An 18,698-nucleotide genomic window follows, 5' to 3' on the forward strand; every position below is an offset into this window, starting at 1 on the left:
AAGAGCCTGCATCATTTCCTAGAGGGCCCTGCAAAGCCCAGCGAGAGGCTTGTGCAAACTCAGGCTAATGGCGAGAGCCAGCCACTGTACCTCCTCACAGCTCCCTGCAGCAGACACAGCGTCTCCTCCCCCCTGCTCTGCCAGCTCCCAGGCACCCCGACCGCGGCTCTGCGGTGCCCAAATCTGTGCACGCCTGCCTCCCGCCCATGCCAGCCCCTGCCTTGGGCTGAGCTGGTTTGCTCCTGGGCTGGGGGTGATGGACAAGCATCCCTGCTCCTTTCCTGAGGCGCAGTGGTGTGGTTGGGTCATCAAACGGAGAGTCTAATGTGAACAGGCATGGAGCAAGCACAGTCCCCTGGACTCTGTGCTCAGCCCTTACTGGCATCACGCACTCAGCTGAGTGTCCAAGCTCCTGGGACCTTGTGGGTCTCATTGTGCATTTCTGGTTGCAGAGCCCCTGGGGATGAGGAGGCTCAGGCGGAGAACTTGATTGCAGCAAATGGTAAGGGCTGTGTTTTCTTGCTGCCTGTGGGGTGCGTTCCACGGAAAGCTGGCCCCTGGCTGCTTGCCAGGCGTGGAGCAAGGCTGGCAGCCGAGGCCTTTCGCTCGAACTTCTAAAGACACTGTGCCGTTTTCTTCGCAGCAACGGGGACCCCAAAAGCCGAGAACTGAACTAGAGCCATCAGGTGAGCCACATCCAGCTTTTCTCGTGCGCGGTTCCGCTGTGCTGGACGAGGGGTTAATTAGAGCTGTGCCCCGGCTGAGGTCAGCGGGGACAGTGGGGTAGGGGGTGCCGTTTGCACAGCATGGGGAGCACAGGACTCCGGCGCAAAGCAGGTGGGTTTACACGTTAGCTGGTTGTGCTGTGCTATTGGGTCCATCCAGGATCCAGTCCCTAGGCCGGTGCTCAGACACAGTCCCAGTGTGGCACCTGTGAAAAAACGAGGGTCCTTGATTCTGGTCTCCCACGTGGGTGTGAGAACCCACAGAAGGCGAGGTTGATGGGTGTGAAAGTTGAGCAGGGCCTGGTGTGACCCTGGGGCTGGGGTGCAGCATCCTGTTGGCACTCAGCTCCAGCCAGGGAGAGATGGCAGGGTGGTGCACAGGCAGGCCCTCAAAGGGCTGCTTTGGGGCACTGCAATTCAGGAAGGATAGAGCCCGGCACGTGCAGTTGTCTGTGTAACCCGCTGTGGCTTTCCCTGCCCCTGCACTACCCAGCTGGGCTGATGCCTTCCAGGCCTCAAGCCAGAGCACCCTGGTGTTCAGGTCTCTCCTTCCCTGACCCGCAGGTTAAACCAGCCACAAGGCTGCTGGGACAGGACGCCTACTTGGTGAGCTTCCCCCCTCTAGCAACCTGACCTTATAGACACGCGTCCTACTGCATGATCCACCCGAGGAGCGTGGCTGTCCTGGAGACCTAGGGCAGTCCCTGCAGGCAGGGCGTGTGGCAGGGTGGATTGGTCACACTGCTGGCATGCATTGCAACCCGGAAAAGGTGCTTGTGCCACTGGCTCAGTGGCTGCTCAGAATTAATGGCTTAGGGGGTTGTTGTTAAGATCTGTGGCACTTCTGCTGGGTCTGTTTATTTGGCTTTTGACTTCCAGTTGGTTAATTTGGGATGGAACCTCCAATATCCCGGGTGTCCCGTCAGCTCTCTTACAGCATGATGAGCCCACATTTCCTGGCTTCTGCCTGCTGCTCCGTCCCTGCTTCCCGGCGCTGCTAGCTGGGTGGAGCGGAGTGAATGTGTGAAGCGCAATTTGTTGGTTTCAGTTCTCCACTCAGGGACTCCCTGCTCGCAGACGGAGATTTCCTCCAGTCGGGGGCTGCAGTCAGGTGCTTTGTTTTAGTGACGGGTAGATGTGAACCACAGTCTGAGAGGGGTAGCGGGAACTGACCCGATGGCTCAGTGCCATTGTGTTTGTCCTTGGATGGCGTAAGTGCAGTTGTGAAAACCTGGCATCCAAGTACAGGAGTTTTTTAAAAGGATGATTGTAAATCTGGGCCCAGGAAGTGTCTGCTGGTGTGAACAAGCTTGTGCTCGGGCCTAGCCTGGGCCAGACAGTCGCATTCCATGCTTGGCTTCGCTCAGAAAGCACTGTGTCTCCTCCGCTTTCCTCCTGCTGAGGGGCTAAGCAGCGGGGGGCCAGCCTGACCTAATGTCCTCCCTCCTCACAGATCACAGACCTGAGGACAGATGCTTGGACCACAAATGTAAGCGACCTGCCGAAAGCGAGAATGACAGCAACAGGTCCTCCTCCGGAGATGCAGAGAAGCTGTGTCCATATAACCCTCTGTACTTTAATCCTGGTTCTCTCTGTAAACCCCTGTAAACACTCACGCGCCTACAGTCCTGTGTTATGTCAGTGTACGACGCCCGTCACCCTGGGCTAGCTGTTACGATGTTGTGTTCGTGAGTTTCTCTTCATTTTTCTGGTGCTGTCGAGTGGTGTGAGAATGGCAGGATGTGCTCCCCTGGCACGGAGCTCGGTACCAAGCTGGGGGCTGTGGCTCTTTGTCCTGTCTCGGGGGACAGGGGATGATCCCACATGGCAAACTAAGGAACACGTTACAAAGGCTCAGCTGTGCCCTGCTTTTCAGTGGTTTTGAAGCAGCCGGGGCATTTAAGATGTGCGATAGACGACTTAAAACAGTTGTGTTTATTTGAGCTCTTTAATCTGAAAGCAAGAGCCCGGTGGTGCATGGAGTCAGCTCTGCGTCATGCACCGATCCTGACCCAGCACCAGGGCTTCAGCCCCCCCAGACCCCGAGGGGTTAGTGTTGGTGAAGCATTCCCCCTGTTCCACCCCCAGACGTCGGCTGTCCCACCCCGCCTGCAGGAAGGAGCTTTTCCTCGTGCGGCTCTGCGGCCCGAGTGAGTTGTGTGTTGTTCTCGAGGCGGGGACAGGAATTCTGTAGGAACCAGAGCTGGGTCCAGAGCGAACGCCCAGCCGCAGACTGCGTGTGTTTGCCGAGGGAGGGGATTTCTGAATCTCAGCTCACACCCACATCCAGATTTCTTAGCTGGCCAAACGTAGAGCCTGCCCAGACTCCCACTGGGCTTTGGGGCGTTTGGAATCTGAACCCAGGCGCCCGGCACAGGGTCTGTTGTACAGGGGGCAGTGCTGCACCAGGAGCCCCAGGGAGAGACCCGCTGCCCTTGGTACTTGGGCCACCCAGAGCTCAGCTGAAGGCCTCGGCTCAAGTGTCGAAGCCAGTTCCTCCTGCCCGTGCTTGTGCCAGGAGGGCTGGTGTGTGCATGTGTGTAACACAAGCACTGCATGCTCAAAGTGTTGCAAGCAGCCAGCTCCTCCCATGTCTGCTTGTGCCAGGGAGAGCTGGTGTGTGCACGTGTAACACAAGCACTGCATGCTCAAAGTATTGCACGCAGCCGGCTCCTCCCGCCTGTGCTTGTGCGAGGGAGGCTGGTGTGCACATGTGTGTAACACAAGCGCTGCATGCTCAAAGCGTTGCAAGTAGCCAGCTCCTCCCGTCCGTGCTTGTGCCAGGGAGGGCTGGTGTGTGCACGTGTAACACAAGCGCTGCATGCTCAAAGCGTGGCACGCAGCCAGCTCCTCCCGTCTGCTTGTGCCAGGGAGGGCTGGTGTGTGCACATGTAACACAAGCGCTGCATGCTCAAAGCGTGGCACGCAGACAGCTCCTCCCGTCTGTGCTTGTGCCAGGGAGGGCTGGTGTGTGCACATGTAACACAAGCGCTGCATGCTCAAAGCGTGGCACGCAGACAGCTCCTCCCGTCCGTGCTTGTGCCGGGGAGGGCTGGTGTGTGCACATGTGTAACACAAGCACTGCATGCTCAAAGCGTTGAACGCAGCCAGCTCCTCCTGTCCGTGCTTGTGCCAGGGAGGGCTGGCGTGTGCACGTGTAACACAAGCGCTGCATGCTCAAAGCGTTGCACGCAGCCAGCTCCTGTCCGTGCTTGTGCCAGGGCGGGCTGGTGTGTGCACGTATAACACAAGCGCTGCATGCTCGAAGCGTTGCACACAGCCAGCTCTTGCGATGCAGCTTTTGGTTGTTTAGAGAGGGCTTTGGGGAGCACTTTGGTTTTGTTTTGGTTATGTTGAGCCTGTAGGCGTGACACAGTGCAGCACGGCTGGGAGAGACCCTGTGGGTGCAGCTTGCAGCCATCTTGTGCAGTTCCAGCAATAACATTCATCCAAAACGCACACTTCCACAGCGCTGCCTCACGGGCCCTAGGCTGAGGAGAAAGCAGGAAAGTCCATTGCTTTCATTTCTCTGTGCACACCAGGCGTGCTCTCGGCCGCCTGTGGCTCGTGGCTGCAGAACCCTCCTCTCGGGCTCCTGGCTGGAAGCTCTTCCTCGGCGATGTCCTTGCAATGCGATCAGCTCCTGCACTGGAGGAGTGGATCTCAAATCCCCCCGCCCACTGGCACCGCGTGGGGACGCTAGCGGTGCAGCCAGCCCGCCTGTTCCTCTCCTCTGCAGAGGAGGTCAGACCGTCTCTGAGGACGACACAGGTCTTGTCTCAGAAGCTGTGTGGGAACTAGCCCGCTGTGGTTTGTCTGATAGCACAGCGGGCCAGGGAACGCTGCAGGAGAGGACGTGCAGCTGCAATTGACTGTGAGCAGCCAGGCCTTTGTTAGTTCCTTGCCAGTTCCCTGCGGTGGGGCACTGATGTCCTGTGTAATGTCATAGCAGTTAGATGCTGTCACAGCCACTTGCTGTATAATACCCCCATCTGCCTCTGCATGGAAAACAGACACCAGATGGGCAGGGTGGCCCTGTAGGGCTTGCCGGGCAGCTAGGGTAGGGCAGTGGCTGTCCCCGGTCAGCTGGCAGGTGCCCTGATTTCCTAGGCTGCGTTCAGGGTGTGAGAGGGAGTTCAGCATTGCCAGCCTCTGTGCTGGCCCGAGGCAGGGGGCAAATTTCAGCCCAACACTTCCCAAAGTCTGGTGCCCTAACCAACCTTCTGAGCCCCCTGGCAGATGGCCCAGTCCTGTCATCTTCCCTGGTGACTTACGTGTTGCAAGGGGCAAGTTCACTGGTCAGGTTTCCTCGTAAGGGTCCCAGCACTTGCCAGGCAGATGCACAAACTCAAAGTCAGAGAAAACGAGGGGAGGGAAATCAGGTTACGTTAAAAGGGGGCTGAAAATGACATCGTGGCAGTGCAGATCTGATCCGTTCCAGGGAGAGAAGGACCCATATGACCCAGCCCAGGTCTTCTGCCCTGGGCTGCCAGAGGAGTGAGTGCATGAGCAGAAGGAAGGGTCGCTTGGGATCCAGGATTTCAGGACACATTCTTTTGTTTTCCTCCAGCGTGCCTGGGAAGGGGAGCACCTCCTGTCCTGCCGAGTGAATGCATGTGGTGTACCTCAGCCCCGTATCTTCATCCAAGCTGTAGCAGGCAGTAAAATGTTCTTATTTTCTTGGTGACATTCCACAGATTCCAGCAGGCAGACAAGCAAACCTCTCAGCCCGCCCCTGAGTGTTAGCTGTACACCATGAGTTTCCGTGTTCAGTGTCTGTAATGTGCAGTCAGTATCCAAAACCAGTAAAAATCGTAAACGTAGAAACCGGCAAAATCTTGAATGTTGTAAATTAAACCAGCTGTCGTGTTTTCATTTTCAATGGGCAAACCTTGCTGCTGTGATAAAGGACTGTTGTATTCCGTGTTGTGATCCAGAATCTAAGGGGGGAAAGGAATAAAATATCATTTCTACCTTAGCGATTCTCCAGCTGCTTTATACCATAATGCTGGGATGCCTGGGGAGAGGCCCAAACCCTCCTTCCTGAACAGAAGGAAAGGCTGGTGGTTAGCAGACCCAGCTGGTAGGGAGGCGGGGCAAAGGCTGTCTTTTTCTTCTGTTTGTCCGGTACCTCGGACAGCCAGGTCCCAGACTGGGGCTTAGAAGTGCCATCACAGTACAAATAATAAACACTGTTGCTCTTAACAACAATTTACAATCTCCGCTATTTCTCCCCAGGATGCAGGGCAGACATCCCCCGACCGAGCAGCCTGGGGAGTCATGGGAAAAGCGGTTTGGCCAGAACAGGGGCATCGGGCCCGTGAATGACAGCTCTCCCCCCCTGCCCCCTGGGAAATGCCGTTCCATGCTGAGCAGTGGAGTGCTTTGGGCTGTTTCCACAGACAAAGCCAAAGGTGGAAAGCCCAGAGCGTGCAAAGGTTTTGCTCAGAAGCCCCAAGTCATTTAGTCATCTAGGAGCCAAAGTATTTTGCAACTTTTCATTGTGGGTGGATCTGGAGTGTGGGACTCTGCTCTGGGAGCATCCAGGGTCCAGCATTACTGAGGAGCCTGTGGTGTTCTGGGGTTGGAGCACTCAGAAAAACGGTGCAGCAGGACTACAGCTGTTGCTGGACCAGAAAGCCAGGCCGTTGGCCGGGGTCCGAGCTCAGCGGCCTGGGTGAGGACTGGGGCTGAGCACTGCTGGATGGAAGTGGGGGCTGGGAGTGGAACCAGATGGCCAGGGCTAGGGCCTAGGAGCACACCCCAGTGGCCAGGAGCTGGGGCTGGGGTGCAGGCAGAGGGGCTGGCATTGACCTCCCTTGGTCTGGCAAACTCCCAGGTTTGAATCAGTCAGGTCCCCGGGGTGCTGTACCAGGAGGTCCAACCTGCATTTCAACTTGGGCCAAAGTTTGGCTTTTGTTCTTTATGGGTTGGAATTTCCCACGGGATGGCCATTCCGCTGTTCACCTTTCTTGGCCCACCCTGCGCAGCAAAGGGAAGGGAGCAGTTTCAGTTAAAATCCTAGCAGGTGTGTATGCAGAGGCAGCCCAGTCAGCTGAGGATGCCTGGGAATTGGGTGGGGTGCATATGGGCAGAGGTCCCAGCATGCTGCGGAGGGGACGGTTAGACAACCAGCATTAGCCATGGGTGCACCAGGGGGTGGCAGTCTGCAGCAGCGCTCTGTGCAGCTCCCAAGCTCATCTCTCACCAACAGCAGCTGGCCTGCTAAGAAGCCCAACCACCATGCCCTCGTCTCTGCCTTGGCTCTGAAAGATGCGGAGTCAACTCACCTCCAGTTACTCGTCTCCCCCAGCCCCGTCAAGGACTGGGATTAGGAGACAGCATTCCTAAGGGCCGAGGGCTGTTCCTGGCAGGAGGCGCAGAGGAGACAGCTGGGCATTTTGCTAGCACTTGGTGAGGACCATGGAAAGGGCTGTGTCTCTGCAGGATGGTTTGGTGGCAGGCTGGCCCCATCAGCTCCTGGTGGCCAGGACTGTACTGCTGCCACAGGGTGCTCAGACAGCACAGCGTGTCCGTGTCTGCTCTGGGAGGCTGGCTCAGCTGGTGCCAGGGCAGGAAGTGAGTTATTCCTCCCTGCTAGCAGCAGAGGCCAGGCCCTCCGCCCTCGGCCACGCGGTGTGTTTTAAGGCCAAGTTGTGAGTTCCCTGTGAGTCTTGCTCCTGTTCTTGGCCAAATCAAAATTCTAGCAGTAATATGTTGCTGGAACACGTGGCTTTGCAGGCGATTGACGAGCTCCTGAGCATCCCTCTGCCTCTGGGGTGGGGCAGCTCAGGACTCCATTGTCCCCCTAGGGACGCAGACAGCTCCAAGAGTTACCCCTTTTATCTGTTGAATAATGTCTTTTGTTGTTCCTTCCTTCCTCCTTCCCCACTTACCTCGGGGCTTGTGGCATCGTCCCCCAATGAACCTAGTTTAAAGCCCTCCTCACTAGGTTTGCAAGCCTGCCCGCAAAGATGCTCTTTCCTCTCTTGGTGGGGTGGATCCATCTCTTCCTAGCAATCCTTGTTCCCCACACAGAATCCCCAAAACAGAACCCCATGGTCAAAGAAACCAAAGCCCCCTCCCCAACACTAGCTGCACAGCCACACATTTACTTCCACGATTCAACGATCTCTGCGTGGACCCCTTCCTTCAACAGGGAAGATGGACAATAGCACCACATTCATGCCGTATTCCTTGATCTTCCCAGGTACGTAATCTGTGGTGATCTGTTCAAGGTCGTTCTTTGCTGTGTTAGAACCAAACCAAACCCACATCCCTCGATCTACACCTAGTGAGCCTCCAGCTGTGTAGAGTCCTTTGCAGCCAGACACCAAACTGTAGCCTGGGGATGACTAGGGACTGTCTGGCCCTAGGGCTTGGCATGTGCTAGTGTCGGCCAGGGAGACACCGTTCCTCCGTTTGTTCCTCCCAGTGCTCGGCTGTGCTTAGGGCCCGAGTGGCCAGTGCAGACATCTAGCTGCCTGTGCTCAGTGGTGGGGGCCCCAGGGTCGGGCAGGCTTGGTTAGCGCTGGTGGGTCCTCACTCCATGGCAGGCAATAAAACCAGCTTGGGGCTAGGAGGAGGGAATCCTCTCCAGTCTCCTGTGAGTGGCCCATCGTGTACAGCGAGCAGGCATGTAAACAAGAACCAGAGACGTTCGCGGAGGGGCAGGTGGGGGAGTGTGGGGTGAAGCTGTACAATAAGACCCCGAGCTCAGTACAACGCAGTTCCCTCTTGCACCGACGCGTGCCCCCAGCTGCGATGCAGCCGCATCACGAAGTGAAATGGGCGCGCGGCAGGGCGGGGGTGTGCATCTAGACGCGGGGGAGAGACATGGTTTGAAATGAGAGTGGAAACCAGAGTGCGCTTGAAGCAGTGCTGCTGCAGGGGGGGACAGTCCTACACCTGGAGGGTAGGGAGCTGGGCCAGAGGAGGGCGGGGGCTACACGGGCAGAACAGTGAGACATAGGTGGGAAAAATACAAGGCACTTGGGACAGCCCCTTCCATGCCTTATCCGGGCGTCCCCCCAGAGGAAAGCCCAGAGCTCACTGCTGCCTGGTTCTCTGTGCGGGGAGCTGCGAGGACCTGCCGCAGCCAGTGTTTGGCACCATGTGGAGCACAACCGTGCGGCTCCCCCACCTCCTCATCCATTGGCCAAAGCTGGTAGCCGCCCAGGGGCTCGAGGATGCTCCAGGATGGGCCATGTGCTCTCTGTGAGGTGTCTCAGGCATCACGGGCTGCCAGCTGCCGTGTAAACCTGCTCCCAGCTAACGCTGTAGTGTAGCCAGCCTCTCTGCCATTCACGCGCTCTCCCTGGGCTATGGGAGGCTGACAATGCATGTCCCCCTGCCAGCCCCCGTGCCCTTGGCATGTTGTACCCAGCTCCTTCTCACTGGAGAGCCCCAGACAACCAGCCCCTGTATTCCCTAGGAGCAGCTCTCGCCAGGTACGGTTCCACCAGAGCCAGCCACTCCTGCGTCCCACACAGCCCTCGAGCGCCGCTCCAGAACAAAGACATTCCCTGAACTGCCATTCAGAGGAATGCCGGTGAGTGACGGGACCAAGCGTCACACACAAACCAACCCACAGCGCGTTCTAACGCCTAAACAGTGCTAGCAAGGGTCTGCGGGAGAACGTCTCACCCAAAGCTCTCTTCCACCATTCCCTGCCAAGCCAGGCTGAAATCCCCTCAGGGCACGAAACTCCCGCTCCGGCCATTTGCTTCCTGGCGAAGGGCCCCAGTCTGTGTCTTTGTGCCCCTAAAATCACCAGAAGAAGCTTTGGGGTTCACCTAAAGATAGGGTCCCTCTGCTTCCTGGTCTTTTCCTTCTCAAGCCTTTGCCAGCTCTTCCTTAGCATCTCACTAGCCCCCTCTTGCAGGACAAACAATACACCAGAGTCTGCCTGGAGAGAGGTGTCTCTTCCGGCTAGAGGGGGTTGTCTCAAGACATGCCTGTCCTGTTTTTCGTTACTGCCTTGAGAAGGTGCTGTTGCTGTGTCGTCATCATCATCAACAACCGTGGGCTCAGTGCCCGTTGGTGTCTAATGCCTCCCTCACTATATCCTTCCATCTTGCCCTGTCCAGCGCGGAGTGGCTTAGTTTCTGTAGACTAGCTCCGCACCAATCTACTACATCATCTATCCATCCTCTGTGGGGTCTGCCTCTCCTATTCGGGCCGTCCATTATGCTGAATATCACAGTCTTGATTGTTCGTTCATTGTTCATTCTGCAGATATGCCCAGATAGCTGTAATTTGTGCTGTATAACCTCCTGCAGTATGTTCGCTTTCGGCTGTATCTTCCTATGTAACTTCTCTGCATCCATCCGGTTCTCAGGATCTTGCTTTAACAACTCCTCTCCAACACCAATATTCTTCTCTTCGAATCTTTTGTTATCACCCATGTCTCACATCCGTATAACATGCTGCTGAATAGACACGTTTTCAAGCCACCCAGCTTCGTTCCTCAGCTAATCGCTTTGCTTTTCCAGATCTTCTCTATCGCCTTCAAACTCGCTCTTGCTTTCGCTATTCAAGTCGCTATTTCCTTCTCACAGTCTAGCTCATATGTCCTGTTGCTCATGTTTAACCACATCTCCATGCCTGCACCGTGGAGGGGTTATAATCATGGGTGCAACACAGGCTGTTGCTAGACACATGACAGGAAGTTTGTGGGTGAGGCCAGGAGATCCCTGCAACCTGTTATGCCCAAGACACTGTGCCAGTTGGCTTCCACAGGTTCTAGTCACACTGCTTTAGCTAAAGCTCCCTGTGCCGGTCCAATTCTGGCAGCATCCTGCTGGGGCTGAGGGAAGTGTTTTGTTCACCAATTCACAAATTTCCGTCCTTCCTCCCCGCTCTCCTTTTATCAGCGCAAGCTCCTGAGGGTCGTCCGCCCAGTGTGAACTACAGCCAGAGGCTGATGCAAGCCACAGAAGCCTGTCTCAGATTCCCAGTCCCCTGACATCTGGGTGTGATTTGAGCCTGTCTCCAGCTAATAATCTGAATTTCAGGGGCAAGACCTTGGTCTGTTTTAGAGAGACAAACAAGAGAGCTGGTGTCCGTAAATAGCCCGTAAATGTGCGCTTAGGTGCTGTGCTGTTCAACACCTGGCATAACTCCTCAGACAGGCAGACAGAGGCACGCTGCCCACCCAGTCTCTCATTACAACCTTTGCTTCCTGCTTATGCAAGACTAGTCCTAAGGACGAGCCCTTTGATACCTTAGAGGCCGACATTCTGAAACCCCAGCAGGGCCCCAGGGCCAGGGTTTGAGTGCAGCACCCTGCTGATGAGACCGGCAGAGCTGGCCTGGCTGGCACCTACCAGACTCCTCAGCTCGCTAGGTTCTTACATCGCTGCCCACCACCGTGGGGTCCGAGTGCGTTCCTGGTGCGCCCTGCGAACCTGATGTGGAGAGAACTCCCTGGGGCAGGTTCCCTTCTGCAAGCACAGTAACAGTCATCTGCTGACTTGCTGGTCACTGATTGCCAGGACAGAACAAAGGGCTCTGAACAGACCGCCCAGCAGTTAGCCTCTGCCTCTGGCTGCTGGAGATGGTGGAGTGGAGGTCGGCACGAAGCAATTTGCATATCCAAGCTCCCTGGACATAACCAAGGGCAGGGGCTAATCTGGGTGCAGGGTGCTGCCTTTGCTCAGATGTGCGGTGATTGCAGCAGGACACCCGGGGCGGGGAGGGTGTTCGAAGCTCTGAAACGCCTGTAACTGAACAAAACATTACGGTTGCTCTTCAGTTACACCAGAACATTGAGTGAGTCCAGCTCCGACCTGTCCGTGGGCAGACCAACGGTGCAGCCTTCCCTTTGTTTTGGAGCAGCGGCTGTTCAGCGCAGTTCTGTGCTGTGCTTTGGGCCTCTCTGGGAGGCGGTGGCGGATGGCTGCTGCTGCTGCCTGTTCTGAGCAAGGTGTGCGGCCAGCTGGTCGGCTGGTGGCACTGGTGTTCCAAAGGCGGAGATTCGGTGGTCTCCCCTCCAGAGCGCTAGGGTGCTCTGAGCTCTGCCTGGCCTCAGTGGGACCCTTTTCCCCCCCAGGCAGCCAGAGTGGTGCTGGCAGGGCTCTCCCTTTGCATGTGCACACTGTGCCTGGGGCAACCCCCTCTGCAGCAGGCCCCACCCCTTCTGCTCCCTTTCCCGACCAGCCTGGCGAGGGATTACCTGGGGCAGCAGCAGAAGCAGGGGATCACTTCCCCTTGCCCCCCCACACTCGCTACTCGGCACCGCCCCCGGCCCACTGAGCCCCACTTCTCCGCCAGTGGCTGGGACCAGAGGCCCCTTCCTGCTGCTGCAGAGAAGGGGGCTCGGCGGTCCGGGAGGCTGTGGCAGAGCGGAGCAGGCTGCTGCTTGCACTGAGTGCGGGGGGGGGGGAGGCACAAGGGGAGGGGACATGACCCCCTTCTGCTGTCCCCACCACCCTGCCCCAGGTAATCCTCCCCGACTCCTGTCCATAGGATGGCTATGGCGAGGGCAGCTGCCAGGGGGCTCCCAACCATGCAGGGTCTGGGGCAGCTCCCCCCCTTGTCCTATGGACGGGACGGCTCTTGGAGGTGGGGGAGGATTCCCCTTCCTCTCCTGCATTGCTACCCAGTAGCCAGCCAAGAGACACGCTCAAGTGACAAGAGCCAAGGGCTGGAGCCAGGGAACACCACAGCTCTGCCACTGACTCACTGGGTGGCCTTGGCCAGGTCTCCTCGCAACTCTGCTCTTAAGTTCTGCTGTAACACAGGGAGAGTGACAGGGCCCAAGTGGCAGAGCTGGTGGGGGCTGGGTAGTAAGGTCTGCAAAGCACCCGGAGAATGAAAGTGCCCACGCTGGGTATTAACCTCCCCCTGCAGAGCTGAGATGCCGCTGTTGGCCTTTCAAGGGGATCCGAGTCTGGCTCTGCCCCGGGAGCTGCCTGGCTGCCTGCGTGAGCTGGTGAGAGCTGGTTGCAAGGGCTCTTTCTTTCCTATGCCCCCCAGGTGTCCAATGTTTCCAAGCCTGGGCCATGTGCCTCCCCTTGTGACTGGGCTAAACATTACACTAAGGCCGTTAATGGTTAATGATGTTTTTCCCCCCATTAATGTACTTTCCCAGCCAGACCGCAGCACCTGCTGGACGGCGCCTGGGGACGATGGCTGACGGTAAGGGTCTGGCGGCTTCTGCTCCTGGGGAGCACAGCAAGTTGCCGCCTCGCCTGCCTCTCTGCAGCGGAGGGTGGGCTTTGCTGGCCGGGCAGGTGGAGTGCTCTGGGCTTGTGCAGGAAGCCAGAAGTGAGCGCTCCTTTGGCAGGGAGGCGCTCACAGACGTGGGGGCCTACCACCCCACTTCCACGGCTCAGGCAGTCGGAGGTGCTGAGCACCGGCTTGCAGGAGGCCAGGCTGTTCTCACCGCAGTCAGGCGCGGCCAGGCTGCAGCTGAGCAGAGACCAGCGACACGGGCCCAGACGGAGGCGGTGGCGGCGTGTGACCTGTCTGAGTGGAGAGCAGAAATCCCAGCCTGCGGCACTGTCGCATGCAGGCTGAGTTCTGCCCCGCCGGTGCGCCAAGCACGTGGGGATTGCCAGCTGGGTCAGATTGCAAGCCCTGGAGTCGGCGGTGTAACCCAACGCCACACCGAGCTGTGCAAATGCAGCTTCGGCGGGGGGGCGGAAGCCGTCAGTGCCAGACACCCCGGTGCCATCCAAAGGGCGCAGGCTGAGTGGTGACTGCCCAGGGGAGCTGGTGATTGTTTTAGCACTTTCCTATTCGTGCCTCTTTTCTGTCTTACCCCCGCGCCCCGGCTCTGCTTAGCACAGGGGAGGCAGAGCAGCTCATTTGCTTTCTGCCTGCCCCGCAGGGTGAGAACTAATCCAAGTGGGGAGGCAGGTGAGCAGGAGAATATTGAGCGTGCCCCGGAGTAACTTTGCTCTGCCCAGGTTAACCGCTCCTTCCGCCTCCTAAACACGGTGCATTAGAGGTGGGCAAGGCTGGCACGTGCCCAGAGTTTAAGGGCTGTTTGGATCCACCCGGCAAGTTTGCCTCTAGAAACCAACCCCACCCCCACCCCTGATCCCAGGGACCGGACTCCAGCCTGGCCTGAGCTGCTTCCCCTGGTGGAAAATGGCTGGAAAAATATGGGCGTTTGCTGCGGACTCTGTGGAAGGCCGCTCCTGCTCCCCACGGGAGACCCTCGTGGTGCACGCCTGTGAAATCAAACGGGGCCGGGGGGCCACCATGGCTCCGCTCTCCACTGCTCTCATGGCTGCTGCCTTTGCAGGTCCCCACCTGCCTGGGGACGGTGACACCTCCCAGTGCATGAGTGCAACCGAGTCACAGGCTCCAGTGCTTTGCTGCCTGAGCTCTGGGGCTGGGGGAGCTGGCAGCAGTAGTGTGGGGCGGGCAGCCCTCCCAGTGCTGGCTGTGAAACCTCAGCACGGGGCAGGCTCCAGAGGTGGTGCTCACGCTTGCCGGGCCCCATGTGCCAGTGCTGTGGGCCCTGATCGGCGTGCCCAGGCCGGCCCCTCTCCCCGAGCTCTTGGGAGTTGTGTGGCACCGCACAGCTCTGTCTGGGGCGGTGGTGCTCCAAGTGTGGCCTGGCTCCGTTCGTGCTCCATGGTTGCTTGCAGACGGGCCGTGGGTTTGGGGCACCCTCCCAATATGGAGTCCACACAGGCGCTCAAGCACCCACTGCATACTGAACCCCTCCTTTTGGCCCCACTCCAGCGCTAGGGCGGGCCACAAAATCTACTCGCCCAGGACCCCAGAAGAGTTAATCTGACCTGTGAGAAGCCCTGAACCCCCCCACCCACGTGCCCACATGCAGCTGCAGGGCGAGGATGTCTCCACTGGGGGCCTCCTTCAGGGAGGACTTGGGGGGTTGCTTCTCAGTTTTGTGTGGCCCCCGGGCTGATTTTTTTTTGTAGGCCCTATGCACTAAAGATTCCCCTCCGCTGCGTCACAAATAAAGACAAGGTCGAAGCCTTTTCTTTGGGCCAGAAATTACTATTTTTCTTTGGTTAAAGTAAGCTTTGCTAAACTAGCAACGCACACAAGGAGGTGGAAATCCGCAACCGCTGATGCGACAGCTGCGTATTTAAGGGCGCATGCTGCACTAGCCGAATCTGGCTAAGTTAGCCTTGTTTAGAAATAAGCAAAAGCATTTTGTCCTCTGGGGCGGCTGGCTGGTCATCCGCGGGAAGGTCCACGCTGAGCAGGGTGGGCTGTGGGCCCCGCTGCCGCGGGGCTAGCAAGGGCTGATGCACGGAGAAGTTTGGCTCACGCGGCATGCTTCTAGATCAGGCTGCTAGACCCGGGGGCGGGTTGGACAGGAGCTACTGTGCCGGGGCTGTTGGGGACGAAGAGGGCTGGGCCAGCGGGGAAGGCCTGGGGGTCAGAGAGGGCTCCATTGGCACCAATGCTCAGGAGAGAAGGGGGGGCAGGGGATGGGGCTTCAGGCCCGAGCTGAAGGGCCCATTTGAAAGCGTGTTGCTGAAACTAAGTTGCACCCCCCGGCTCAAGGGGTGAGGGAGGTGCACAGGCCTGGCAAGCTCTCGGACGCTTGGGGCTGGGGCGTGACGGCAGCTGTGGAACACCCGAGAGCTGGTCTCCTGGGCTTGGGAGGCTCCAAGGCCAGCAGCCCCCGAGGGCCTGTGGGGCTCCCCCATCAGCCTGTGGCGCTGCACTCAGCATGCTGGCTCACCCCGCAGGCTGGCCTGGGCTGCCTAGGCGGGGCCAGAGCAACTCGTTCCCAGCTCCCTGGTGTAGCCCTGGGTGCTGCCCAGGCGCCCTGCCCCTTCCATAGCAGCTCCCTCCAGTCGTGCAGCTACCGTGCGCCAACAGCGTGGGGACCCCACCCGCGGCTCCTCTCTGACCTGCTCCCTCTTTTTCCAGATGCCCTCCCCAAGCAGGTGCCTGACAAGTTCACCTATGGTAAGACTCAGCTCTGCCCCGTCCTGCGAGGCCCTGGCTGGCCCGGCCCTTTGGCCTCTGGTTCTTTGCCTGCTCGGCCGCTTGGGTCCCTCTGTGCCCCGAATGCAGTGGAAGAGATGGGCCCTGGCCCCCCGGCTGTACCCTCGCAATAGGGCAGCGGGCAGGGGCAGGGGCAGGACTATGGGTCCCTGGCCCGCGGGGAACTGAGGCACATTCAGGGACTTGCTCCCACTCACACAGGGAGTTGGATGGGCCAGGGCTGTGAGCAGGTCTCTCCCTGGCCCTTAGCACCTGGGTCAGCTGTCTGCCCCACAGTCAGCCCCGAATCTGTAGGCGGTGCCGGTGCCAACCCCAGCTCTGTGGGGTACCTGCAGGGCGCGTTTCGCAGCACGTACATGGCACGCGTGTCGCTGGGGGCTGACACCGCATTGCCGGCACTGGGAATTGCGCGTCTCAGCAGCAAAGAGTGTCAAGGCAGCGAGAGAAGGCGACCGCCCAAGCCCAGCTGCCAGTGGGGCTGGTATGGCCATGAAGGCGCAGGCCGGCTCTGCAGCCTCTGGTAACTCAGAGCTCAGTGAAACGTGGCTCTTCGCAGCCTGGCCCTTTTGCTCTGCCAGGCTTACACGTCCGTCTGTCTCTCTCTCTGTCTGTCTGAGATTACGAGACCATTCGGAATGGGGGGCTGATCTTCGCCGTGGTGGCTTTCCTGGTCGGACTCCTCATCATCCTCAGTGAGTGGCGCTGCGGGAGGGGGGGGGTGGTGCATGCTTGGGTGAGGGCTCTTGCCTGCTTCCACCACGCTGCAGCTGGCTGCCCAGGCGCTCTCAGACCAGGGAAGGGAAGGGTGCATTGGGGCACTGCAAGGGGGTCCTGCCTGGGCGCACATTGCAGCCTGTCTCAGCAGGGGGCTTGTCCCAGACTCCTGGGCATCCCTGAGTTCCACATCCTTAATCCATCCATGGCAGGGCAGCGGGGCCCAGGCTTAGCTGTGGCACAGCAGTTCCCTGCACTGAGAGCCTCCAGCTTTCCCTGAACGTTTAACCTGGCTCAGCTCCGGCCTAGGCTTGGTTATCAGGGAGCACGGAGGCCTCTGCTCCCAAGTCTCCCGTCTGCCTGGCTCGCTGCTGCAGGAGGCCCGCTGAGCTGAGCTCAGCCGAGGGCCAGGGCCCCTGGCTCCAAATTTAGAGGCAGATTAGGGAGAGAGTGACGCTTTAGAAGCAGGTGGCAGGAAAGTTTCCATCAGGGCAAGATTCCAACACGAGTGGGAGGGGATTGTGCAAATATTGGCAGAAGCAGCTTTGTGTTCTCCTGCCAGCTTTAAGGCCCGGGGTGAAAACGTCACCACTTTCAGATGGGAGTAGCAGCACAGTATCTGCCTTTTCTAGAGGGAGAAAGTAGGTTTGCCAACGTGCTCCACTCCCACAGGCTGAGCTGGGCCACTTTGCAGACCTGACCCTAAGTAGCCAGGAACACTTTGCCCGCTACAGACATGCAGCTAGCTCTGGGGTGAAGCAAAATTGGCATTTAACAGTGCACAACTCTAGGGAAGAAAGGGAAGGAGGAAACTGCAGGGGCAGCTTGGAAAGAGCTGCAGACAGGAACTTTCAGGGTAGGAATTTGGTCAGGACTGGGTCCGTGTCCCAGCCTCTGTGCAGAGGGCCACGAACTCTAACAACCTAGGCCATGCATCTCACCCACCGAGCCCAAATGCTGCAGATGGGAACAACAGCCTAGCCGTGTGGTTCCAGAGGCACAGCTGCTCTGTAGGGCTGTGCCCAGAGCTGCCCGGGCTCTCTCAGCCGGTGGCCAGGCCTACCTGAGCCTCATGGGGGCACTTGTCTGAAGAGGGTGTTTGCTGGGGGTGCTCAAGGAGGCTGAAGTGCGGCAGGGCAGAGCCCAGCAGGGCAGGGGTAGCTTCTCAACACTGGAGTCAGAAAGGTTGGACTGTAACTATATACCGGAACCAAGACTGAGCGGCTGGAAAGCCAAAGCAAGGGACCAGTCCAGCAATGGCCTCATCCAGCCCAGCCCAGCCACCCTCACTGCATCCCCAGTGCACGAGGGCAGGCAGCCCTACAGTTTAGGGGCCCCCCAAGCGCCTGTACCCCGGCCCTGCCGTGATTTCTGCAGAGACCATATAGGCTACGTCTACACGTGCAGCCAACATCGAAATAGCTTATTTCGATGTTGCGACATCGAAATAGGCTATTTCGATGAATAACGTCTACACGTCCTCCAGGGCCGGCAACGTCGATGTTCAACTTCGACGTTGCTCAGCCCAACATCGAAATAGGCGCAGCGAGGGAACGTCTTCACGTCAAAGTAGCACACATCGAAATAGGGATGCCAGGCACAGCTGCAGACAGGGTCACAGGGCGGACTCAACAGCAAGCCGCTCCCTTAAAGGGCCCCTCCCAGACACAGTTGCACTAAACAACACAAGATACACAGAGCTGACAACTGGTTGCAGACCCTGTGCCTGCAGCATGGATCCCCAGCTGCCGCAGAAGCAGCCAGAAGCCCTGGGCTAAGGGCTGCTGCCCACGGTGACCATAGAGCCCCGCAGGGGCTGGAGAGAGAGCGTCTCTCAACCCCCCAGCTGATGGCCGCCATGGAGGACCCAGCAATTTCGATGTTGCGGGATGCGGATCGTCTACACGGTCCCTACTTCGACGTTGAACGTCGAAGTAGGGCGCTATTCCTATCTCCTCATGAGGTTAGCGACTTCGACGTCTCGCCGCCTAACGTCGAAGTTAACTTCAAAATAGTGCCCGACACGTGTAGACGCGACGGGCGCTATTTCGAAGTTGGTGCCGCTACTTCGAAGTAGCGTGCACGTGTAGACGCAGCTATAGTGTTATTGCATCGAAGGGAAGAGGAGCAGCCAGGGGAGGGGACCTGAGAGCAATGCAGAGGTGCGCAAGCCAGGGAGGGGCTGGAGCTCTGGGTCAGCCCAGGCAGAGGAGGCCTCAGACTTTTCCCTTGTTTCCAGGTCGGCGCTTCCGCTGCGGAGCAAAGAGGAGGAGGAGGAGGTGGGTGTCCTTTTCAACCTTCCAAGTCACTCAG

The 18,698-nt window shown here is 58.4% G+C and overlaps 1 protein-coding gene across 1 annotated transcript in view; it reads left to right on the top strand.

The window, feature by feature from the left end:
- FXYD6 (FXYD domain containing ion transport regulator 6) overlaps positions 1–18,698 on the top strand; it is a 31,925-nt gene that overhangs the window by 12,214 nt on the left and 1,013 nt on the right. Inside the window, exons 6-11 of the mRNA XM_074976731.1 lie at positions 453–502; positions 2,179–2,296; positions 12,820–12,866; positions 15,594–15,632; positions 16,289–16,363; positions 18,625–18,664. Coding sequence (XP_074832832.1) covers positions 453–502; positions 2,179–2,296; positions 12,820–12,866; positions 15,594–15,632; positions 16,289–16,363; positions 18,625–18,664 — 369 coding nt within the window. The remainder of the gene's footprint in view (positions 1–452; positions 503–2,178; positions 2,297–12,819; positions 12,867–15,593; positions 15,633–16,288; positions 16,364–18,624; positions 18,665–18,698) is intronic.

This window comes from Carettochelys insculpta, chromosome 25 (assembly GCF_033958435.1).
Source record: "Carettochelys insculpta isolate YL-2023 chromosome 25, ASM3395843v1, whole genome shotgun sequence".
In the NCBI taxonomy this organism is placed as follows: domain Eukaryota; kingdom Metazoa; phylum Chordata; order Testudines; family Carettochelyidae; genus Carettochelys; species Carettochelys insculpta.